Source organism: Herpailurus yagouaroundi, unplaced genomic scaffold (assembly GCF_014898765.1).
Source record: "Herpailurus yagouaroundi ecotype Mexico unplaced genomic scaffold, PumYag 140, whole genome shotgun sequence".
NCBI classification, from domain to species: Eukaryota; Metazoa; Chordata; class Mammalia; order Carnivora; family Felidae; genus Herpailurus; species Herpailurus yagouaroundi.
The window spans coordinates 50,940,425-50,966,995 of record NW_024412395.1 but is presented as its reverse complement, the minus strand read 5'-3'; the positions used below and the strand labels follow the sequence as shown (position 1 = coordinate 50,966,995).

The 26,571-nt window shown below is 37.6% G+C and overlaps 2 protein-coding genes across 8 annotated transcripts in view; one reads left to right on the top strand and one right to left on the bottom strand.

The window, feature by feature from the left end:
- The window catches only part of PPIG (peptidylprolyl isomerase G), a 46,109-nt gene extending 28,425 nt beyond the window's left edge, over positions 1 to 17,684 (bottom strand). Inside the window, exons 1-5 of one of the 4 annotated variants that reach the window (XM_040475318.1) lie at positions 17,530 to 17,684; positions 2,358 to 2,435; positions 2,192 to 2,266; positions 1,485 to 1,592; positions 825 to 869 (exon numbers count right to left, since the gene is read on the bottom strand). In XM_040475318.1, coding sequence (XP_040331252.1) covers positions 825 to 869; positions 1,485 to 1,592; positions 2,192 to 2,266; positions 2,358 to 2,418 — 289 coding nt within the window. In that variant the 5' untranslated portion in view covers positions 2,419 to 2,435; positions 17,530 to 17,684. Of the gene's footprint in view, positions 1 to 824; positions 931 to 1,484; positions 1,593 to 2,191; positions 2,267 to 2,357; positions 2,442 to 15,743; positions 15,782 to 17,139; positions 17,411 to 17,529 lie in introns of those variants that run through there. The other 3 variants (XM_040475319.1, XM_040475320.1, XM_040475321.1) reach the window with 3 other exon arrangements.
- An 8,132-nt stretch (positions 17,685 to 25,816) lies between these two features.
- The window catches only part of FASTKD1 (FAST kinase domains 1), a 60,099-nt gene continuing 59,344 nt past the window's right edge, over positions 25,817 to 26,571 (top strand). For all 4 annotated transcript variants that reach the window (XM_040475317.1, XM_040475316.1, XM_040475313.1 and 1 more), the window contains exon 1: positions 25,817 to 25,910. The gene's annotated coding sequence lies outside the window, so the exon portion shown is untranslated. The remainder of the gene's footprint in view (positions 25,911 to 26,571) is intronic.

Genomic DNA, 26,571 nt, shown 5'->3' with positions numbered 1-26,571 from the left:
TTGCAAAGAGTAGCTTGCTTTGCAATCTTGGATTCGAATATGAGAACCACCCAAGTAGAACGTGAAATAAAATTTTACTGAATTCCTGAAGTGAAAAATATGAAATACGAAATTATTTCCACATTCATGTTTATAGTCTTTCAAATCATCTTCACATTAATAAAAAATTCCAGAGAGAAAATTTTAATTGGAGAAAAACATTATCCAAAGTTTAAAATATCAAAGGGATTTTTTTTTTAAAGTGCACAGAAGGGGAGCCTGGGTGGCTCAGTTGGTTAAGCATCTGACTTATGGTTTCGGCTCAGGTCATGATCTCACGGTTTCTGGGTTCAAGCCCTGCATCAGGCTCCACGCTGGCTTGGGATTCTCTTTCTCTTACTCTCTCCCTGTCCTTCCCCTGCTCATGCTCGCTCTCTTTCTCTCTCAAAATAAATAAACTTAAAAAATAAAAAAATAAAAAAAATGCACAGAAAAATGGACCCACTAAACATGTGAGTACTGTTAGTATGAAATATTGCTAAATCTGTTTTAATAAAGATTAAGGTTAAGCTGTGGAAGTGCCCAATCTAGCACTATAATTCTAAGACTTTATTATAGATCATTGAAACCCTTCAAATAATATGATGTATTAATGTTCTAAACACACAAAAAATCCTACCTCTATAAAAAGTCTATCATATAAATTTTTTCACAAAAAGATTAACTTTTGGATTCACTGACTGCAGTTGGATATTAGTATACTGTCTAATAATCTTATTGATTCAATAGAGAAAAACGAAATACAGAAAACATTAAAAATACAATTTAAATGTAAACATCTTTACCTTCAAAAAATCCTCCATAAATAGATTCCCCTCCTCGTCCATTCCCTAAGAATGAGAAACATGGACTCTTGAACTCCCAAGACAGTAATCTCTTTGAAGGCGCCACCTAAACAAAATGCTTCTTACAAAGTAGGTGCTTAAATGACTTTGAATCAAAAATACTCAAAGGTTCACAGCAAATCATAAAAGATATTAATTTAAAGTCAATACTGACAAGATCCCAAATTACTTTTTTTTCCTCTATGATACAAGAGTTAAGAATGTGACAAAGTCTCTATTAAGATTTGTGGAAAAAAGAACACTCAGATTCTAGTGATTATGTAGACCTTCGAACAAAAATTAGATTTTTTTTCCCAAAATGTCTTTAAAAATACAATTTCAGTGTTTTTACAATTTAAAAGTATAGGTAAAAACTATATTATAGTTAAGGATTACTAGTTTTGACAAAACCAAACACACACACTGACAAATTACTACGAGATGAATAGTGTTTTTTAATTCAGAAGCACATTTGTGAAATTAATTCATGCATCAAAAGTAAAATTATCTCCTATGTGCCTCCTTTTTGTCTGTGAGTACTTCTAGAGACTTGTCTAACTTTAAGGTCTATGATACCTAACAAAGTATTATGATTTTCTTTTGTGGGATTCAAAGTCTTACCTTCACTGAAGTCACCACCTTGAACCATAAAATCCTTGACAACTCTGTGAAAGAGACAACTCTTATAATGTAATGGTTTCTGAGTTGATTTCCCTGTCCCCTTTTCACCTACAGAGAAGAAAAATTAGTAAGCCATTTAGTAGGAAAAAAATCAAGCAGGCAGTATTAAGGAAAAATTAATGAGGAAAGCTTTTCACTGTAAAATACACCTCTCTTGAACTATGTAGATGTCTTTAAACTACAGAATTTTTACTCCCCTTGGGAATTTTTTTTTAAGTTCATTCAAAAATCACCAGTGTTTTTCTGGAGAGTGTAGAAATGTAGAAATCAATCTCAGATAAAAGCCCACTGCAAGCAGTATTTCTAGGGGCACCTAGGTGACTCAGTCAGTTGAGAATTCGACACTTGATTTCAGCTCAGGTCATGACCCCAGGGGGTCATGGGATTGAGCCTTGCATCAAGCTCTGTGCTGAGCACGGAGCCTGCTTAAGATTCTCTCTCTCTTCCTCTCCCTCTCCTTCTGCTCCTCTCCCCCAATTATGTGCTCTCTCACTCACTCTCAACTAAGTAGTATTTCTAAGAATTACTTTCACATCCTGGGCAATGGTACATAATCTGCATGGGGAAATCTAAAATCTGTTAAATAAGAAAATTAAAACCATAGTTAAATGGGACTAGCATCAGGGCAACTGAAAATGTCAACAAACCTGTACAAAGACAACGAAAGTTCTCGCATGTTTTGGGGCACACATCAGAAAATAATTCAAAGACAACTCTTCCAGCTGAAAAAGAAAGAAGCTGGTTTATACTTTACCAATTTAAAATATTAAATATTCATTTATAAATGTTATATAGGAATACTAATTTTCTTACCAGGTTGATTATTAATGGCAATGTCAAAAAAACATCGAGGACGCTGAACCTTTATTCCCATGGCTCCAATATTTCAATCTATGAATAAAATGCAGTTTCAGGCAAACAGACCAAAACAGCAAAAAAAATTTTTTATGAATTTCTGGGGGAAAAAATTCTGGAGCATAAACTAGAAATTTAGTTGAACTTATTTTGATATTTACTTCCATGAAAATATAGATTCTTTCTTGGTGGGCGGGGGGGGGGGGAGTAGATTGCATTTTGTGAAGCAAATAGAAAAGACATAAAAGAAAGGCCTTAGCCATAATATAATAAAACTTTTATTTTAACAACTGAACATACATTGCCACTCAAACAGAAAATTGTATTGTCTGTATGATGAGTGAACGCCACAAGATTAAATAGAGAAAAATCAAGGACAGACTGATCCAACCCTTTTGCTCCTTGGAAACAAAAACAAAAGTTTTGATTAAAATAGTGTTTTAAAAAGAAAAACATTCAAATTCCTAAGAAATACCAAAAATAAGTTATCAAGGAAGAAAGTGGGATATTTTAATGATAGAAATATATAGTAGGTTTCCTTCCTGAGTAAAAGCACATTACATATGAGGCTATTTTCTGATCATGAGCAAGAGCCTGTAGTGATATACTAGTGTAGACAAAAAATACCAATAGGTGACATACTACTCTGTGTGAATACTTTTATCTATATAGCAGATAGCTATTATTTGACATTCTTTTGCTAAGGCATTTATCTGAAAGACTTAGATGTTTCAATCATGATTCCTGATGGGAAATGACAGGGTAAGGTGAAGAGCAGAAGAAACAAAGGTACTTAGTTTAAACAGCATCCAAAATTATGGACTATAAAAATGACAGTTTCATCAGCTCAGAATAGAGATTTAAATGTATACGCTTTTCTGAAAATTATCCTAAGCTGGTAGCTCTGCGAAAGGTCCAGTGAAGCTGTGAAAAATCTATATTCTCCATCCTAAATAGATTCCTCCTTTCATCCATTTTTAGGTAGCTTCAATGTAGATTGTAAGAAATTATATACAGTGTGTACTTTACCCATTTTCCTCCAATGATAACATTTTAGAAAACTGTTGTATAATAGCACAACTGTAGCGTAAAAGCAGAACAACGTTGATATAATCCTTTATTCCATTCACATTTCCATTTTACTGGCACTCATCTTTGTGCCTGTTATTTAGCTCTACAAAATTTCATCACATATGTAGGTTTATATATCTACCAACATCCCTTATCAATTTTACAGACCCCAAACACATAAATTGGGGATTAAATTACACAAAAGATAGATTATATTGCATTAAAATTCAACCCAAGTGTTGGCATATTCACTTTTGGCATTACTATATGGGAAAGGGGGGAAAATACCATTTTCTCATGACTTCTCAATTTTATTTCTAACAGGTAAAATAGATATTAGAATTTGTTTCACATGAAACAAAGCAAAAAATCTAAACTTTCAATCCTCCAGTAGGCTACACAGACTTCCTGAAAACAATGAAACTAAAAATCTTAGTAATTTTAGGATCTTGCCAAGTTGGTTGCATTAAGTGTTTACTTGTATAGAATTTCAATTCCTGCACACTTGAAATTGAGGGTATGTTGAATCCATAAATCTGAGGAAACTATCTTATCTTAAAAACTACTTAGTACCTGATTATCCTTTATCTTCAAAATAATTTTTGTAGGCCTTCTCTACTTTTGGGGGTGGAGGAAGAGAAGAGAAATTTTAATGATTTATTTTCCTCCAAAAAAACTTCTACAGCTACTTGTTTAACCACAATATCCCAGTTGGAGATTTCTATTATTACAAAATGATTACTATGGTATAGATAATACTGCCCCAAATAGCTTATAATTACAGTTATTTTCCTACATACAGTACTGAATTCTTGAAAACAAACTCCCAGTTGGAAAACCAGGCATCATTTATGACAGGTCAGAAAAATCCCTAGTTACTCTTAGCCTTTTATTTTTTAACTTTTTTTAAATGTTTAAGAGAGAGAGAGTGTGTGTGGGTGTGTGTGAGCTGGGGTTTGGGGGCAGAGAAAGGGAGACACAGAATCAGAAGCATGTGGGACCCCAACTCACGAGCTAAGAGATCATGCATGACCTGAAGTCTGATGCTTAACCGACTGAGCCACCCAGACGCCCCACCCTTAACCTTTTAGACACACCTTTGATAATTTTCCAAGTTTCTCAATTCTAGAGCACAATGTAAAAAATCCTAGAGCTCTGGGACCTCGAAACTGCAATGAATACCACCACTAATTTATGGAGTTTTATGATCACAAGTGGGAGCTACCAGTATAGTGTTTGTTTTGTTTATTCTGAGAGCTGCTTACATAGGGGAATTCACTTTGGGAAAACATTGAGCTACACTTACATTCTATGTAGCTTTTGGTATGCTATATTTCAATAAAAAGTTTACTTTATTAAAAATAATATATCTAGAACAAAACTTTACTTCTTTATCCCCAGTTCTCTCAGAACTCAGAAAATATTATTACTGTCCATCATCTTTGGTTGCACTTTCCTTCACAGCCCATTATTCAAACTATTAGGAAGTCGGCACTGACTGAATTTTAGCTTCAAAAATTATCCTGGAGTACCTGGGAATTGAGCATCGACTCTTGATTTCAGCTCGAGTCATGATCCCAGGATTGTGGAATCGAGACCTGCGTTGGGTTCCGTGCTGAGGCCCTTAAGATTCTCTCTGCCCCTCTCCCCAACTTGCCCTCTAAAAAAAAAAAAAAAAAAAAAAAAAACCCCCAAAAAAACAAAAAAAACAAAAAAAACCCACAAAAATCCCACATGCTGCCACCATCTTTACCATTATTATTATTTCTTATCTGGAATGTTGCAATAGCCTCCTAATTGGTTTTCCTTGCTTTTACTTAGTTCTCTATTTTCTATTCTCATTAGAATAACCAAAGTGGAATGATTCTTTAAAAGTACATTTACCACTTCATTCCTCTGCCTAATATTTTCTAACATCTATCACATTTAATAAAAATGTCCTTCCAACTCCTGGTTTTGGCTCAGGTCATGATCTCACAGTTTCATGGGTTCAAGCCCTGCATAGGGCACTGCACTGACAATGCAGAGCTTGCTTGGGATTCTCTCTCTACCCCTCCTTCTCTTTGTGCCCCTTCCCCACTTGTGCTATGTCCCTCTAAAAATAAACTTAAAGGGGCGCCTGGGTGGCGCAGTCGGTTGAGCGTCCGACTTCAGCCAGGTCACGATCTCGCGGTCCGTGAGTTCGAGCCCCGCGTCGGGCTCTGGGCTGATGGCTCAGAGCCTGGAGCCTGTTTCCGATTCTGTGTCTCCCTCTCTCTCTGCCCCTCCCCTGTTCATGCTCTGTCTCTCTCTGTCCCAAAAATAAATAAATGTTGAAAAAAAAAATTAAAAAAAAATAAAAATAAAAATAAAAATAAACTTAAAAAAAAAAAATTCAAAATGTCTTTCCATGCATTTCAAGAACCTAAACTAGCACTGTCCAATAGAAACAGGAGTCACATACATAAGTTTTAAATTTGTAGTAGCCACATTAAAAAAAAAACAAAAAACAGGTCAAATAATGTATTTTATTCAACTCAGTATGTCCAAAATACTACTTCAACATATAATTGACATAAAAATGTTATTAATGAGATATTTCATTCTTTTTTGGGTAGTGAGTCTTAGAAATCCAGTGTTTATCAATTCAGAAAGTCATGTTTCAGGAACTCAATAACTGCATGTGGCTCATACCTACTGCTACACTAGACAGCACAGATCTAAATATTTTAGCTAATGACCTCCATGACTTCATCTAACATTCTTCTTCTCCTTAGACACATGTGTTCCAGCTGTTCTTCAAACATCCCAAGGCCTAGCCCTTCATCAGGTCTTTCATACTTGTTGTTTCCTCTGTGTGGGATACTCTTACCCCAGATCTTCCCCTTGTTCATTCCCTCACTTCACTTAAATCACTGCTCAAGCATCCCCTCCACATGGAAACCATCACTGACCAGTATATTCAAAGGTGCAGCCGTTGTCCTCCAACACTTTATATCCCCTTACTTGTCATATTTTTCTTCGAAGCATTTACTGCTAATTGAAATTTTATTATAAATTCAAGTTTTTATACCTATTCTTCTTACTAGAATATAAGCTCTGTGATGTGATAAACCTTTTCAATTTTGCTCTTAATTCCTACTGCCTCAAACAGTGCTTGGCCATGGCAAGAAATCAGTATTTAATAAATAAATGAATATACATGAAAGGATAGGCATGTGTGAGAATGCTGTCTTGCAACACTGTAACACCAAAAAGGAAACATCCAGAATGTCCCACAATGAGAGAACAGCTAAATAAATTTTGGTATACACATGCTATTAAATATTACGTAGCAGTTTAAAAAGTCTACATACTCTATCCAAAAATCCTGTTACTTAGCTTAAAAGACAGAGAAAGCAAGTTGCATGTAAGTATTTTGTCTACACCCTCAAATAATACTCTATTTCTACAGAAAAAGAGTTACATATCAACATTAGCAGTCCTCTATCAGAGGAGACTAACAGTAGGAATGGAAGTCAATGGTAGTCCTTAGCTTTACTACTTTTTTTAATGGTTATTTCTGAGACAGAGAGACAGAGCATGAGCGGGGGAGGTGCAGAGAAACAGGGAGACACAGAGTCCGAAGCAGGCTCCAGGCTCTGAGCTGTCAGCACAGAGCCCGATGCGGGGCTCGAACTCACAAACCCTGAGATCATGACCTGAGCTGAAGTTGGTCGCTCAACCAACTGAGCCACCCAGGCACCCCAGTAGTCTTTAGCTTTAAATGTGAGACTTGAATTTTTGCAGTGAGAATATATTCATGTAGTTTCCCAATTTAAAATAAAAAATTTTTTAAATAAAAAAATATATCTGTATAATAAAATAAAACAGTAGGAAATACATGATAATACTAACAGCCTATCCTTAAATGAAAGGGTCACATATGGTTTTCTCAGCCTCTTCATTTCCCAAGTTTTCTACAACAATAGAGACCTGTAAAAGAAACTCTTCAAAAGACCACTCAAGTATTCATGTATTTTTTTAAGTGTCTTACTTCCATGATTATTACTGTTGTTTGCATTTAACTCTAGAAGATCTTGGGAAATTACTTTTCTTTTTCACAAAACTGTGTGCCCCTCACCCCATGGAAACTAGGAATGATACATGTGAATATTTATCTAAATGCTGGATATTAAATAATTTCTCAGGTTCGTGAACATTGAAATAAATAATGAAGATAAATAGATTTGACTTCATGAAAAAATTTATTATTTCTATTTGTCAGAAGAAAATTAAAAAAGTAAAAAAAAAAGGGGGAAATATTTTCAACAAACATGTTAACTTTTTACTATAGAACAGTGCTTAGGAATGGGCTCACTAGGACAATTCTTCACTGACTACGACCATCCTAACTCACTGCAAGAATATTAATCACCTGTGGCCCTATTTGTATCAGCACACCTGACAACCAAAAAAACTCTCTCACTGTCCTTCTGCCCCCACCTTTGAGAACTAATACCACAGGGTCCACGCAGCAAACAATTAAAAGCACAAAAACCACACAAGGAAACATAATTTTAAAAAAGTAAAATTAGGGGCGCCTGGGTGGCGCAGTTGCTTAAGCGTCCGACTTCAGCCAGGTCACGATCTCGCGGTCCGTGAGTTCGAGCCCCACGTCGGGCTCTGGGCTGATGGCTCAGAGCCTGGAGCCTGTTTCCGATTCTGTGTCTCCCTCTCTCTCTGACCCTCCCCCGTTCATGCTCTGTCTCTCTCTGTCCCAAAAATAAATAAACGTTGAAAAAAAAAATAAAATAAAAAAAATAAAAAAGCAAAATTAAAAATATAAACCACACAAATGATCTGTGAAGGTAACCATTTTAAATGAAATATTATTTGATTTTGGTTTAATAATAATTAAAAACAACCTAATGTCCAGCACAACTGTTGAATAAATTAAGAAATATTCATATGATAGACTATTATACTATGAAAATGCAATTTTTAAAAACATAACATGGAAAAAATGTTAAATGAAAAAAGATACCAACACTGTATGGTTAAAAGGATTCTAAGTATAAAAAAATTCAGAGCACCTGGCTGGCTCAGTCAGAAGTGCATGCGACTCTTGATCTTGGGGTCGTGAGTTCAAGCCCATGTTTACTAAAAAAAAAAACAAAGAAACATAAGAAAAAAACACGCAACCCCCCCCCCCCCCAAATCTACCTTTTCCCTTAAAAAAAATTCATATGTAGTCATTGAAGTGCTTTTTGCAATGGTAAAATAAAAAACAAACAAGTTGTACAGTAATAGAAAATGGGTAGGGGGCGCCTGAGTGGCTCAGTTGGTTAGATGTCCGACTTTGGCTCAGGTCATGATCTCACGGTTTGTGTGTTCCTGCATGTCAGGTGCTCTGCTGTCAGCACACAGCCCACTTGGGATCCTCTATCCTTCTCTCTCTCTGCCCCTCCCACACTCAGGCACACTTCTGCACTCTCTAAAATAAATAAACACTGGGGCCCTGGGTGGCTCAGTCTGTTAAGCGTCTGACTTTGACTCAGGTCATGCACTCCTGGTTCGTGATTCGAGCCTCGCATCAGGCTCTGTGCTGACAGCTCAGAGCCTGGAGCCTGCTTCGGATTCTGTGTCTCCCTCTCTCTCTGCCCCTCCCCTGCTCATGCTCTGTCTCTGTCTCAAAAATAAATGAAAACATTAAAAAAATTTAAATAAACATTAAAAAAAAAGAAATTGGGGGGCATCTGGGTGGCTCAGCGTCCAACTTCAGCCTCGGCTTGGGTCATGATCTCAGGACTCCTGGGTTCCTGGGTTCAAGCCCCTCGTTGGGCTCTAGGCTGACAGCTCAGAGCCTGGAGCCTGCTTCAGATTTTGTGTTTCCCTCTCTCTCAAAAATAAATAAAACATAGAAAAGAAAAAAAAATTGGTTAAATAAATGATTCATGAAATGAATGGTATTCATCTAGCCATATGAAATCTTCTTACAGGTTAAAATAACTTTTTTCACCTACCAGACTAACAAAAATAAACAATATTGACCTTCTCATACATTGTTGCCAATAGTAAAGGGGTAAATGGATACAATCCTTTGCCAGTTCGACAACATACAATATTACAAGTGCACTGAATACACTCCGACTCAGTAACCCACTTTAGAAATTTATTTTATACATATCCCACACATTTGCAAAATAAAGTTCGTATAAAGTTGTTCAAGGCAGCCATTGTTTCAGAAGTTAAGAGACTGTAAATCTAAATGTCCACAGAGAGTAAATTACATAAATCATATTATATCCATACAATGTACAAGGCTATAAAAAAGAATGAGGAAGCAGTTTATGTACTTTTCTCTCCAAGACATTTTGTTGACTTAAAAAAAAAAAAATACAGAGATATGTTTGGAATGCTTTCTTTGTATATTTTTCAGAAAAGTAAAAAAAAAAAAAAAAATATATATATATATATATGTTTGCTTGTCTAATACAGAGGCTACTGGTGGGAGAGGAAATAGGTAGCTGGGGAAGATGGGTAAGATTTTTTTAGTGTTCAACCAACCTTCTCTACCTTTCCAATTTTATACCACATGAACGTATGTGGAAAGAGAAAAATTATCAAAGACTACTCATGAATGAGAGGATATACATAATGTATCAGGTGAAAAAAGCAAGTTAGTAAAGATCCCAATTTTACACATAACAGATGTACATTAAAAAAAGGAAATGAGGGGTGCCTAGGTGGCTCAGTTGGTTAAGCATCCAACTTTGGCTCAGGCCATGATCTTGCAGTCTGTGAGCTCAAGCTCCACGTCAGGCTCTGTGCTGACAGCTCAGAGCCTGGAGTTGGTATCAGATTCTGTGTCTCCCTCTCTCTCTGTCCCTCCACACTCAGTGCATGCACACGCTCTTTCTCTCTCTCAAACATTAAAAAAAAAAAAAAGAAAATACAGAAAATGTACATATACAATGGAATACTATTCATCCATTTTTTAAAAAAAAGGGAAATCTTGCAATTTGCAACAACGTGGATGGACCTAGATACATTAAGCTAAATGAAGTCAGACAGAGAAAGACAAACACTGTAGGATCTCACTTATATGTAGACTCTAAGGGAAAAAAAGTAAATTAAAAAAAAAAGGTAAATTTTAAAATTTTAAAAATTAAAAGGCAAACACACACACCCTGCCCAAACTCATGGAAAAACAAACCAGATTTCTAGTTACCAGAGCTGAGGGAAAGGGGGTAGGGGAACTGAATGAAGATAGAAAGATGCAAACTTCCAGTTATAATACTGGAGATGTAATGAAAAACATGATGGCTACAGTTAACTTACTGCTATATGGTATATTAGAAAGCTACTAAGAAAACTAATCCTTAAAATTCTCATCACAGGAAAAAAAAAGGTTTTTCTTGCATCTATATCAGATGATAGATGTTAGCAAAACTTACTGTGGTAATCATTTTCCAATATATGTAAGTCATATGCTGTACATTTTAAACTTGTACACTATGTCAATTACATCTCAACATAACTGAAAGAAGATAGGATTTACACCAAAATATTGACACTGATTCTAAATTATGCAGCATTATTTACAAAAGCCAAGACATGGAAACAACCTAAGTGTCCACTGATGAATGAATGAAGAAAATGTGTTAATGCGTGTACACGTATCTTTTTTCCTTCAACATTTGTTCCCTGTTATGTTTTTAAAAATTGCATTTTCATAGTGTAATAGTCTATCATATGAATATTTCTTAATTTACTCAATAGTTGTGTTGGACATTAGGTTGTCATAATGCACATGTCTGTAAGTGGTTATATATTTAGGTTACACCATATAAGGATACTTTTCATTCTTAGAAATAGATTAAAATTAGTTTTCCTAAACTAACAAATCAAATATGCCTTAAATTCAAGAAAGATGAAAGCCAGCAAACTATTAAAAGCACTACAGATATTGAGTACATAAATGCTCTTCTGTTACAGCTAATGAAGAACAAATATACCTGATGAGAACAATGATGACAAAAAAGATGGCTAAACACTATATCTCTAATATTACTGAAATCAGATTTTACCTAATCAGAAATATAATACATAGTATTTCCTCTAGAATTATGATTTCCTGGTGTTACTCAATAATACTTAAAATCTAACATGAGACAAACATCTGATTAATTTTCATTTTTTCAAGAAAAAATAAAGGGAAAACAATGCTGAGAGGTATCAAAAATACAATTCAGGGAAAAATCAAGTCTATGCAATTTTCTTTTTTTTTTTTTAATTTTTTTTAAACGTTTATTTATTTTTGAGACAGAGAGAGACAGAGCATGAATGGGGGAGGGACAGAGAGAGAGGGATACACAGAATCAGAAGCAGGCTCCAGGCTCTGAGCCATCAGCCCAGAGCCCGACGCAGGGCTTGAACTCACGGACCGTGAGATCGTGACCTGAGCTGAAGTCGGACACTTAACCGACTGAGCCACCCAGGCGCCCCAAAGTCTATGCAATTTTCAATAAAATAATTCGTGAATTTCCTAACAGTATATAATGAAAGCTTTCAGAACAGTAGCCTGCTTTGTTGCAAATTTGTTTAACCCAAAAGAGTTGCAGCTATTTCCATAAAATCCAGATACTAATTTTTCTTGAAAAACAAAAACGTGTCCCATTCTTGTACAGCAATAAACATGGTCTGCCTCCAACTACAGCCTATTAGCTGTTACCATTTATTATCTATTTGACGTCTTGAACTCACTTCACCTGCCTGACTCCTTCAGAAACCTCATCTACTCTTTTCATAATGAAAATACTTTTAAACAATAAAGTTGACAGGCTCACTGAAAAAAAATCAGAACATATAAAAAATGGATAAAATCCTGGCAGCTATAAGTTTTTAAATGTTATGTATATTCTTTTTTCTAAACAGAGGGAATTACAATGTTGTTTTAAATGTTTACCAACAATATCTTAGTTTTGTATATCAATAACATATCATGTAAATATTTTAAAATATTAAATGCTAGGATGTGTAAACTTTTGAAACAAATATAGTTCATAAAAATATCAGAGAAGTTACAAATTCATATGTTAAAAAGTTTAATCTTGTAGTTTCGTACCTAAAACAATTTTGATAGCCATCCTAACATAACATGAAGGATGGGCAAAGGGGCAGGACAAGGACATAAGCAGCTAATCACTAAATATATATGGTAAAGGACATGGTATTTGCAATTAGGCAATAAATAATGCAGTGACTTTATGACATTCAAAAAATTTAAGTTTCATACAGTACAAGGGAGTCAGTAAAATAATAACTCTTCAAAAGGTAGACAGTAAATCTTTTAAAACTATAAGATTAACAGGTCTTTGCCCTTTCTGATTCCCTTGGCTAATTCCTGTGTCCTTACAAGATTCAAATAGCCCAGAGTATCCTTCCTGGGAACTTCACCCTGACTCTCTAAAACTTAAATGATCCTCCTTTGTTGAATCTTATTCTCCTTGTCATAAACTTGTCTGTAAAGTCCTCGAACTCAAAACTCTTGTATCTTCAACACCATGCATAGGGCCTGGCCCAGGACTACATTATCAAATGCAAAGAATACGAGTTAATCAAGACATGAGCAAAACCAGGTTCTGCTTCAAATGTACTGTACCCCCTAAATGTACTGCTTCTCACATGGAGTATAGCTAATATCTATCTGTAGTCAGTAAATTCTCCCAGAGCCTACCAGTAACCATCCCCTGAATCTATTCCATACTGAAACAGAACTTATTCCCTCAATCTGCCTAACGGAGCTGCATTTTACTAATAAAATGTTTCTTTTATTTTTAAAAAAACAGAATCCACAAGGAGCATCTTCAGTTCAGAACTAAGAAATAAAGATGGAAAGTTCTTACCTGCTTAAGTTTAATAACACAGGTAACAATTTTCACACAAGATTTCCACTTCTAAAAGCATATTGCATTAAACTAATTACAAGTATAGCAGATCTCATAGATTACTTTCAAAAAAGGCAATCTGACATTCAGACTAGCCTCTTTACCCTGTGTAGTTCAGAGATCAAAGGAGAAATGAAAATAGATTGCTTCAAAAACATTTTAATATATTTATGAGTACCATAGTGCTAGCAAACTAAGTACAAACAAGTTAATATTCTGAGGCATCAGGAAAGGCACCTGTGATCTTCCATAGTGCCCCCTCCCTTAGTGTCTTTGACAGTCACAAATCACTGTGCTGGTAGAAATATAACAGTGTATAGGCACTTCTGAAATTCTTTAGAAAACATAAAAAGAGAAAAGCTGTAATGTTGCCAAGTTCAGTGTTAAATAGGATATTATATGCTTTCCAAACATACAACCTGAGAGCATAAAAATATAGTACAGCTATGTCAGTACCAAACTAAAAAAGCATATACTAACTGGGAAATCTCTGCTAATATTCTTAATGCTGTACCTGCAATTATTTAAGTTCTTACAATGATAAATGTATACCATTGCTTCCAGAAATATACCTATACCATATAACAACAACATGTTAGCCAATCTGGTAATTCCTATATAAATTACAGACTTTAGAAGTTTGAAGGAACCTTAATCTGGTCCAATCTGATTTTATAGATTTGACATGACTAGAGAGCTGAAGTGACTGGCTCAAGGTCATAAGTTGAAAACAGCAAGAGTTTTCTAGTTAAGTACTTTACAGCTTCACTGTAGAAACTAGCTTATTCACAAATATTCCAGATAACAGCTTATTTAATTTTAAATTCTATCTATGACCACAATGCAATGACATAATTACAAATAAATCTTAAGCTAAAGTTTATACACAATGAGCAGTAGCTTAATACATAAAGAGGCTTCATTCATTTTAAAAAAATCAATGACTTAAGGAATCATTCATGTTTTAAAAATAACATTTTATATTAAAAAAATTGATGCCTATATTTATAAGTAAGTATGACGTAATTACATTTCACAAAGAAGTTGGTGATCATTTTAAGCCACCACAAAAGATTTCCTGCCTGGTACTGAAAGTACAAAGTCCCAGTTACAGAAGTTTTCTCTGAGTATTTACAATACTGCCTGTAGTAAATTTCAAGATGCAAGATTTGCCCCACAGAAATTAAAAAAAGAGTTTTTACAGAGACAGCATATGAATTAAACTAGGGCAAAACCACTGACACCTAAATCTAAAAACTAAAGCTTGGTGCTAATATTAAAGCCAAAAATGTGCAATAACACACTGTAGCACATCTGCAACAAACTTTTCAAATCACTTGAATTAATTATCTATGTATTCCTAATACATGACAAGTTAGACACCTTAATACCTTAGAACACTAAAACTAAGTAACAAATTATAATTCTATTGAAATATCCTATTAGTAAAAAAAAAAATAAGGGGAAAACAACGTCTGTTTCTTAAAAGAACAACACTGGAAGAATTAATTGTTGATGGTGTTCTGATAACTACTAGAGCTCGTTCACACCACCAGTTTTTCTTTGCATGTAGAATGTAAGTTGCCTGACAGAAAATCTCATTTAAAATACACAAAATGGGGCGCCTGGGTGGCGCAGTCAGTTAAGCATCCGACTTCAGCCAGGTCACGATCTCGCGGTCCGTGAGTTCGAGCCCCGCGTCAGGCTCTGGGCTGATGGCTCGGAGCCTGGAGCCTGTTTCCAATTCTGTGTCTCCCTCTCTCTCTGCCCCTGCCCCGTTCATGCTCTGTCTCTCTCTGTCCCAAAAATAAATAAACGTTGAAAAAAAATGTTTAAAATACACAAAATGTGGGGCGCCTGGGTGGTCAGTTGGTTAAGCATCCAAGTCTTGCTCTCGACTCAGGTAATGATCTCACAATTTCATGAGTTCAAGCCCCACATCTGGCTCTGTGCTGATGGCATGAAGCCTGCCTGGGATCCTCTCTCACCTATCTCTCTGCCCCTCCCCAACTCGTGCTGTGTCCCATCCCTCAAAATAAATAAATATTTTTAAAAAAATAACAAAAAATAAAATACGCAAAGTATCAAAAGGACAAAAACCTTACCCAGAGACCACTGATACTGCAAGACCACAATAACAAGTACCAAAAATGAAAGATCTTTAAAAAGTCACAATAAACGTATCACTCATAGAACCACTGAGTTATTATTGAAAGCCAATTTTACACAGAATTTTAACAAACCTGATTATTTATTTTTGAAGCCCACAGCTGATGAAAGCCTGAAATCAAAGTATTTTACAGATGAAGAAACTGAGGTTCAGAAAGATGGTTGAGCCAGAAACAAATTCAAATTTTCTAACCTAGGAAGCTTGCATACTTGTACACTCCTGACAGCAGGGGGAGGCAACCCTGACAACAGCCCGCAAAGACAAAAAAACCTTAAAAAGCAAACACAGTTTAAAAAAAAAAACAACAACCCCAAAACAAAACAAAACAAAATAACCCCACAGAATCCTACTACGACCCATTAGGATTTCAGGGCACCTATAATCCTGAATAAAAAAGAATACGTCAAACGATGTAAAAATGAACTGATTAAGACAGAAATAATCCCATCTAGGGGCGCCTGGGTGGCTCAGTCAGTTGAGCGCCGAGTTACGCTCAGGTCAGGATCTCAAGATTTATGAGTTCGAGCCCCCTTCGGGCTCTGTGCTGACAGCTCAGAGCCTGGAGCCTGCTTCAGATTCTGTGTCTACCTCTACCTGTCTGTCTGTCTGTCTGTCTGTCTCTCTCTCTCTGCCCCTCCCCCACTCAAACTGTCTCTCTCCTTCAAAAATAAACAAAGACAAAATTAAAAAAATAATAATAAAAGAATCCCATCTAAAATGGTTAACATAACAAGGGGGGAAATGCTAGAACCGTAACTTTTCGGGTACCAAGAAAAAATATTATGAGAAAAGCAGCCATTCTAGATATCTGTGCTTTTTCTGGATTTTACAGCACTATTTCAAAAACGTTCACACACCCACCCCCTCACCCATCATCTTTGCGAACCCGCAAATTACTAGCGTTTTTTTTTCTTCTTTCCCAAATGGGACTACGTACGGACACACGCACACATGCTTTCCGCTCCATGTGGTTTTAGCCACTAAAAGTTAAAGGACCCCCAAACGTCCAAAACATCTGTTTCTTGGACGTATTTGTCATCACTACTGCAAAAGCTTGGTTCTGAACAGAAAGTACTGGTGTGAGAATAAATTAGATTAATGCACAAAATGGTGCTTTTACAACATTTCCAAAATGACTGAGAGTTCTCCATTCCCGCAGAGCTCGACTTAGCTCCTTAAAAGACTAAAGATGAGCCAAATTCGCACACTTCCCCCAAGGCATATGGAGCCCTGAAGGCATCGCCTTCCTCCTAAAGAGTAATTATCTTCTCCTAAAATGCCTGCGCTGCTCACAGGTCCTTGGAAACGTGGGCGAACTTTAGACAGCCCTGGGATGAAAAGCGAAGAGCCTGGATTTCAGTTTAAGTAAAATGCTTAACTAAGAGGCCTGTATCACTTAAGTATGCACGACAGCCGCCGTCCGTAAGACGAAAAGGTCGGAGTGGAGGAAAGCCTGTTTTCAGTCTAATCTTAACCCCTGTGATCCAGGTTCCTCGCCCGCCACTCTCCAATCCTAACCTGACAGGACATCAGGTTACCCCTTCCCCACCAAACCTCCCACCTACCCCGCATTAGCGATCAGACTTACGATTTTGAAGCATCAAAAATCACCCTCGTTCCCTAGAGTTCAGGCCGCCGTTGCTGCCGCCATATTACAGCTTGTGCGGCAAAATGCGTCAGGGAGGGAGGTGTGCGCCCAAGTGGAGAGGGCGGGGGCTGGCAGGGGGAGGACCGTTTCCCAGGCCCCGGAGGCACGGCTGGAGGCCTGGTCCAGCTGCAACGGCTGCGGAGCCAGCGCCACAGTTCTTGGGGAACTAGTTCAGGAACGAGATAGCCCAGATACTTCGAGGGGAAGGTAGTTGACTCGCCCGGGCCTAACGCGTCGGCTCCGCCCCTCTCCTCGGGCCCTTCCCGCTCTCGTACTCCGGGACTGCTGCAAAGGACGCCACCGAAAAAATACGGGCCTCGCGCCACCTACCTGCTCCAGTAGTCTTCAGTTCTCGGGTCCGGTCCTTTAAAGGCGCTTCAAATCTACCGCCGCCAGAAAAGGCGCTAAAGCCCACTAACCGCCTCCCTCCCCCACCATCCAGTCCTGGCGTGGAGAGAAAGCGTCGCGCCGGAAGTACGTCACCGTTGGTTGGCCGCATCTTCTGGTGTTCTCTTTGCTTGCGTCACGTAGGCCCTCCCTGGTAATTCTAGGATGTTGGTTCCTGTCAAATACCTAGTTCATAGGTAACTTAATCTTTGTCGTGTGAGTTGGTTGGGAATGTTTGTAACCGTCAGATTGCCATGTCCTTCGTGAAATGAAATGCTTCATCTAGTAAACATTCATCCTCTGTCAAGAGTATTGGGAAGTAAGCCCAGTCTTTGGGGAGATTCTACTTCAGCTTCCAGTTAACACTATGACACAAGTTGAAAAAAAAACCAGAAACGAACAAAGCTCTAGTTGAGGAATAAAGGAAATTACATAGGGCATTGATGTTCTTTCTTTTTTTAAGTTCTCACAGCAACACCATGTTATAGGTTATTAATGCTTGTTTTACAGATAAGGAAATCGAGGCTCAGGGAGGATAAGTGCTTCCTCCCCAAACACACTGTTCCTAAATACCGAAGCAATCTTTAACTCCAAATCCAGGATTTTCTAGGAAAATAGGACATATATTGGGGCGCCTGGGTGGCTCAGTCGGTTAAGCGTCCGACTTCGGCTTAGGTCATGATCTCACATTCTGTGAGTTCGAGCCCCCCCCCCCCCCCCCCGTCAGGCTCTGGGGTGACAGCTCAGAGCCTGGAGCCTGCTTCAGATTCTGTGTCTCCCTCACTCTTTGCCCCTCCCCTGCTCATGCTCTGTCTCTCTCTGTCCCAAAAATAAATAAAAACATTAAAAAAAAAAAGAAAATAGGACATATATTGTTTTAAAAATTATTTTCAGAGGCAAGCGTCCCTAGATTAGGTTGAAAAGCAATGCCTCTGGTATTTGGGGGGAAGGGCTGGTGGCAGTCCCTGTGGGAACATGGGGTGAGTGAGTTTTAAAAGGAGCTAGCTAAAGGGACTTAGATTTTGTTAATGTATAGAAAGAAGGGTAAGTTACGATCATTTACATTTTTCACTCATTTAGGTTAGGTAAATTATCAGCTACAGTTGGGCAAGTGGTACATGTAAGGGTCTTGACCAATTTTAATAGCTGTGAAACTGAGAGGACAACCTCCCTCTGCATCTGCCCCTGTTTTAAGGCATTGCGTTTATTGCAGGAGAGCAGCAGTTCACCAATTCAAATGCTAATCTCATCCAGAAACATCCTAGCAGATAACACCTGTAACTAAATGTTTAATCAAGGTAGCCTTTGGCCCAATCAGGTTGACACAAAATTAACCATCCCGATGGGTATTGCACAATTTATTTATCTCTTCTACTTTAGATGGGTATTTGTTTTCAGGTTTTAGCGATTATGAATAAAGTTTCTATGAACTTTCTTGTATCTAGTATATCGAGCATATATATTTCATATATATGTTGGAAATACACCCAGGAATGGAATTGCTAGATCTTAGGGTATGGATAGGATAAGTTTTGGAAGATACTGCCAAAGAGTTTTCTGAAATGGTTGTACAATATTCTTTTATTTAAGATTTTATTTTATTATTTTTTAATGTTTGTTTATTTTTGAGAGAGAGAGAGAGAGAGAGAGAGAGAGAGAGAGAGAGAGAGAAAACACGATCGGGGGAGGGGCAGACCGAGAGGGGGACACAGAATCTGAAGCAGGCTCCAGGCTCTGAGCTGTCAGCACAGAGCCCGATGCAGGGCTTGAACTCACAAACTGTGAGATCATGACCTGAGCCAAAGTCGGACACTTGACCGACTGAGCCACCCAGACACCCCAATAATACTTACTGTATATGCCTTATGATTCCAGTATTGGTGAGCACTCTCATTTGCAAATAAAATAAAACCAGCTTCAGCTAGCTTAGGTAAAATTGGGAATGTATTGCTTTGTGAAACAAAACTGCTGCACAGTGTGGTGGTTTTAAAATATGTCTATAAATTCTCTAATGTGACTATCTTTTAATGAATAGTAAAAGGCAGAGTGACAGTGTGATTTTGGAGACCAGGTCATAAAAGGCATTTTGATTTCCTCTTTGCTGTGTCTCTTGGATCACTCATTCAAGGGGAAATCAACTGCCATGTCATGAAGATGCTCAAGCAGACAAATGGAGAGGCCTCTGTGGCAAGAAACTGGCTTCCCAGCAAAAGTCAGAGAGGAACTGAAGTCTCTTGCCAGCAGCCATGTGAGTGAGCCCTATGGAAGCAATCAAGACTTCAGTCAGTCAGTCAAGACTTCAGATGACTGTAGTCCTTGTTGATATCTGACTTAAATCATGTAAGAAACTGTGAGCCAGAACCACTCAACCAAGCTACTTTTGAATTTCTGGCCCACAGAAACTGTGGGATGATAAATGTTGTTTTAAGTCACTAAGTTTTGGGAGATTTATAATAGCAGCAATGGATAACTAATACAGAGAAGAAAGAATACCTGGAATATCATGGAACTTGTCTCTTGTCTTATTTGACTTACCTGTGTTTTGGCTTCATTCTCTAGCCTGAAGAAGTTACCTCACATCTTAATCATCTAAGTCCTTGCCAGCTCCAATTATAAAATGCCAGGGAAGTCTTTGATTAGCATTACAGTGACAGACCCCAAAATTTGTACTTGCAGTTACATAGTGAGGGGTGTGACACTGGGAAGTGTCTGACGTGCCTACTTTTTATTTTATTTTTTTAGCTGTCCTCTTACATCTGAGTAAAGATATGTGAATACTTTCCATCAGTGGAAAGTAAGTGAAAATTATGTATGTTATGTCTAGGCCAAGATGTTTCCAAAAGAACTATATCTTCTCCATGTCCTTTCTTCCTATTTATGTCAGCTAGATTCAGAGAGTTTTAAGGCCCTGGGAGATTATAAAAGAAGCATAGCTCCCTGAATCTCTGAATAGAGAAAAGTCCTCCACTGACCAGGGATATTCACATTGGAATGTGATATGGTTGAGAAGTCAAACTATATGTGTTAAACCACTGACATTTGGCTTTATTTATCACAGCAGATAGCATTACCCATCTACTAGGACATGGGTGTGAATTACGAGATTTGGCTTAGCCTACATCATTTCAGTCTTTGTAGTGTGAGGAATAGAGTCTGATACCAAAAGAAGGGAAGTTGGTGGGCTTGGCTACTACAATTAATTTACCATTATTTATTTTTTTTAATTTTTAAAAAGATTTTATTTTTAAACAATGTCTACACCCAACGTGGGGCTCAAACTTACCACCCCAAGCTCAAGAGTCACATGCTCCACTGACTGAGCCAGCCAGGTGCCTCAACTTGCCTTATTTTACAATAATGAAATTTTTTGTTTCTATCCATAGAAAAACAACAAATTAATTGTTCTAATTTTCTTCTATATCACCAATAATATGTTAGACTTTTTAAAAACGCATGCTTGTTGGGGTACATGGGTGCCTCAGTGAGTAAAGCATCTGACTCTTGATTTTGGCTAAGGTCATGATCTCATGGTTTGTGAGGTTTTGCTGTGCATCAGGCTCTCTGCTGACATTGCAAAGCCTCCTTGGGATTGTCTCTCCCTCTTTCTGCCCCTCCCCTGCTCTCTCTCTCTCTCTCTAAATTAATTAATTTTAAAAACTGTGAGCAATTTGATTATATTGTTTAAAAGAAGCATGCTTGTTGTCACATATATTTCACAGTAATAAAAGTTATTGTAAAATTTTGAACATTCTATAGAGATTTAAAAATAATTGCCCCTAATCCTTTCTAATTCTTTTCCCTTGAAGTATCCAGTGATTTTCTTTTCTATTCCTGTATTAACTTAAGAACTTTCTCTCCCTTCTTTCAACAAAGATGAGATCCCAGGGACTCTTGGGTGGCTCAGTCAGTTAAGTGTCAACTCTTGATTTTGGCTCAAGTCATGATCTCAGGGTGTGAGAGCAAGCCTTGAATTGGGCTCCATGCTGAGCATGGAGCCTGCTTAAGATTCTCTCTCTCTCTCTCTCTCTCTCTCTCTCTCTCTCTCTCTCTCTCATTCTCTGTGTCTCTCGGGGCACCTGGGTTGGTTAAGCATCCAACTTTGGCTCAGGTCATGATCTTGCGGTCTGTGAGTTTGAGCCCCATGTCCGGCTCTGTGCTGACAGCTCAGAGCTTGGAGCCTGCTTCAGATTCTGTGTCTCCCTCTCTCTCTCTGCCCCTCCCCCACTCACACTCTGTTTCTCTCTCTCTCAAAAATAAACATGAAAAAAAATTAAGAAAAAAAAAGATTCACTCTCTCCCTCTCCATCTGCCCCTCTCCCACTCACATGTGTGCATTCTCTCTCTTTCTCTGTCTCTCAAAAAAGATTCCATCACACATATTACTCTTAAATTGCTTTTGTTTGCATGAAATATATTATGAACATTTTTTCTGATATCTATATAACCTTCCATAGTATAGATATACCATAATTTATCCAGCCATTCTCCTATTAGACATTTCAGTTGTTGCAAGTTTGGGTTAAGACAAACAATATTGTAATAAACATCCTTTTACATATATCCTTATATCCTTAAAATATTGATGCTTATAAAGCTGCAGGAAAGATGGCCAGAAGTGCATCTCAGGACACATATAGTTTTAAATATGGCATATAGTACCAGATTAGTATCCTGAAAGGTTGTAATACTTGAAGGTTGAATGAAAATGTCTGTTTACCCTGATGAAAATTGTTTTCAATCTTTTCCAATTTAATGGGTGAAAAAATGGTATCATTTTATTTTTTAATTTCCTGACTACCAGTAAGGTTGCCCTTCCTTTTTAAATTGAATACCTTTTTAAAAATTGTAGTAAAATAAGGGCTCAGACAGAGAAACATGTGATTCTTGATCTTGGAGTTGTGAGTTTGAGCCCCTAGTTGGGGTGGGGGGAGGGGTTGGGTAGAGATTACTTAAATAAATAAAAAAACTTAAGTTTTTTTTTTAAACTTAAAATGTGTAGTAAAATACACATAACATAAAATTTACAATCTTAAGCGTTTTTAAGTGTATTGTTCAGTTGTGTTAACCACATTCACATTGTGCAACTAATCTTCAGAACTCTTTGTCTTGCAAAACTGTAGCTCTATACAACTCTTCATTGCCCTTTCCCCCTATCCCCAGGCAACCACTATTCTGCTTTCTGTTTCTATGAATTTGACTACTCTAAGTACCTCATATAAATGGAATCATACAATATTTGTTCTTTTGTGTCTGGCCTATGTCATTTAGCATAGGGTCTTCAAGGTTCATCCATGTTGTAGCATGTGTCAGAATTTCCTTTCTTTTTAATGCTGAATAAAATCCCATTGTATGTGAATATGATATTTTCTTTCTTTATCTGTTGATGGACACTTGGGTTGCTTCCATATTTTGGCTGTTATAAATAATGCTGCTATGAACAGTGCTGTACAAATAACTGCTCAAGTTCCTGTTTTCAATTCTTTTGAGTATATATCCAGAAGTAGAATTACTAGATTACATGATAATTCTATTTAGTTTTTTGAGGAACCACCATACTGTTTTCCACAGCAGCTGCACCATTTCACATTCTCACCAGTAAGTAATACACAAGGGTGCAGTGTCTCCACATCCTTGCCAACATTTGTTATTTTCTGTTTTTTTGATAATAGCTAACCTATTGGGTACGAAGTGGTCTCTCATTGTAGTTTGATTTGTATTTCCCTAATGATTAGTGATGCTGAACATTTTTTTCCATGTGACCATGGAGAAATGTCTATTCAAGTCTTTTGCCCATTGAAAAAACATTTTTTGTCACTAATTTAGAGGAGTTCTTCAAAAGTCTGGATATTAATCCCTTATCAGACATATCATTTGCAAATATTTTCTCCCATTCTGTGAGTTGCCTTTTCACTCTGTTGATAGTGTTCTTTGATGCACCAAAGTCTTAAATTTTGATGAAGTTCAATTTACTTAGTTTTTTCTCTTCTTGCCTGTGCTTTTGGTGTTATATCCAATAAACACTTTTTTTATATATATACTGGCAGAATTATTCCAGGAGAAAAAGCATTCAAATTACTTGGTGAGGGAGAAAAAAAAAAACCAAAAATAAACAAACAAAAGTCTCTGATGCTCTGATGTTGGAGAAACTGACCTAATGCTCATTGTGAAGCCTCAGTGTTATTTGAAACTAATCTGACACAACTCAAAGCATATTGTCCTCCTGTTGGACATAAACAATCTCACAGAACATTGACATCAGACAAGGTCACTGTGCCACAGAAAATACCAAAGATTTCTCTCTCATTAAATGAGTGAATGCTACTTTACCAATTTTAGCTTTAGCCCCACTTTAGTCTGCCTTCTTTATAGTTAAGATGTATTAGATGCCCAATCATAGACTTGCCCAACTTCCTAATGGCACCCAAGATAGAGTGAACCTTTCCTTCTGTAGACCCTCCCCCAAATTACCCAACCAAAGAATCCTATAATAGGTTCTTTCTAATACTCTTTTACTGCGCAGCTAAATGACTCCCTGCTGTGTGCATTTTTTCTAGCTGCAACAAGTAATAAACCTCAACTACAGGCTTCTTGTGATTTTTGGCTGAAGGGCATTGACATTTGCTAGGAGGAAATTAAGAGCCACCCTTCGTTAACCACTTGTTAGCTCTTGTAAAAGATGCTTCTTCATGATTTAAATCATTAGCTACAATACAATTTTATGACTGTGGACTTAAATTATTACCTTGATTTTGTTCTCAGGTTTGATTTATACATAAATATATATTTTATGAATGCCCTAGACTGCAAGTAAGGAAAAAAGTTGCTAACAGTGACTAAAATGTTTCCTTTCCTTATATAAACAAGATTCCAGAGAAAGGCAAGCTTCAGGTATTTGTTTCTTAGGCCAGTCTCCTTACAATTCCACAAACAAGGAGACAAACACATTCCAGCAGTGAACTAACTGTCCTGACACTATCACTTAGGCCTTATTGTTGCCAGGAGCTGGTCTGGCCCTCATAGCTCAGCCTTCATATTCTGTTGAACAATTACACAGAACACCAACATGAGACAAGGCCAATGTCTGGCTATGATGGATCAAGACAAAAACAAGACCGTTACATAATCATATCAGAACTGAGAACAAATAAGAACATAGTCCAAATCACAAAAAAATGACCAAACATCTACGTATCCTGGCTATTATGAGTGACTGCTCCCTCTTTGTCAAGCACAGCTTTAACTTCATTCTTCCTGCCCCATGGATAAAGTTTATTAAGATACCCAATAATAGAATTATTCCTGCTTCCTCACAGCATCCAGTCCAGAGAAAAGCTCCATTAAGCCTTGCCAAAATCACTTAACACAGGGATGAATACTATAAGTTCTTTTTAACACCTTTTTAATTTGACACCCCTTGGGATGTGTGTTCTGCTTCATTGCAACTGGTCAGTAATCCCAACTTTAACTATAGGTCTTTGACTGAAGGGCATTGGTACAGGTTATGCCCAGTTTCATCCCTATGTTTTTTCTGACGTTTGTTCTGAAACTCTTTCTACTCTGTGCATTAAGAACACCTCAGTCTTCAAATTTGTTATCAGTTGATCTGGTTCCAAACAACCTAAACCAGTGCAACTCAAAGTGTGCTCTGCCATTAGCAGTTGCTTAGGGTGTTGGGGTGGGGAATAGGAAGTGATTGCTATTGGTTACCCAGTTTCTTTTTGGACTTACAAAACTATTTTAAAATAAATTGTGGTGGTGCTCCACAACCCTAAATTAAGAAAAGTATTGAATTGTACACTAAATGGGTAAATTGCATACTGTGTAAATTATTTCTCAATAAAGTTATTAAAAACAAAAGTGTGGTCCAAAGACTGGCCTCACCATGACACAGGGGCAGAAACTGAGAGTAAGGATTTATTTTGTAGCCACTTGACAGTTATTTCATATATGCTGAATATAGTAAGAAACAAAAATCCACATGTGTTTTTTCCATGTTTACCATTTCAAATTTCATTTTCTAAATAATAATATTTTATTATATATTATAAAAAAATCTGTCTTTCATGGACTGGGGTAAAACCTTAACTTGGATTGAGGAACACTGACCTAAAGGACCCATAACTTCTATAGTTTAAGATGTGTCGTCCCAGTCTCTCAATGTGGAACTACAATGACCAGAATTCCTCGTGAATGCGTAAGCGACGTCCATTCCATTGGCCTCGCCGCTACGTCCTCTGGGGCATGTAGTACGTGCCTTCCGCTGAGCACGCTGCGATGTCCCGGCATTTTTTCCTGGTTTGGGGACTGGCACCGTCAGAGGAGAGGTGATGTCTCTCGAGGAAAACTATGTGATATGGGAGGACGTGGGCGGGAATGACACAATCAAGCCTGTTGCGTTTCTTGTTGGGGACCAGGAATAGCCTTGGCTTCTAAGCCATTGTAAGCAGCCTTCCCCGGGATCCTCCAGAAAAGTTGGAGGTTGTTAAGGGAAGAACTTAACCTGCAAGTCAGGGCTGGGTAGCTACGGCAGGTTTTCTTCCACCCAGCATGTTTTCGGGCCCGAGATGCAGGGTTCGGCTGAGAACAGAGGCCTCCTTCCGGTATTGGATTTTCCAGTGCTCAGAGGAGGGCAGGGGTGAGCCCACTCCTAGGCGGGGATGCGGAAGATCACTTTCTTTCGTTCTGTGTTACCGTGAGCCCGGCGTGGAGGATGCTTGTCATTTGCACAGGCCCCTACACTCATCGTCTTAAGGCCCCTCCTTTTGTTAAGTGACTTCCCAAGGTCATTTATCTGGGAGCAGAGCTGGGGACTTGACACCTTTATATTCTAATCATTGAGCTGCTTCCATTTTCAGTTGTGGGTAGGCGGGAGAATCTTGAAGATACCTTTGCTCTGTACGGGGTTATTTGTGTATGTGTATGACCCAGGTTGGCGTGGGCCAGGATGCTGTACTGATGATCATAAAATATCAATTCTATCTTGTT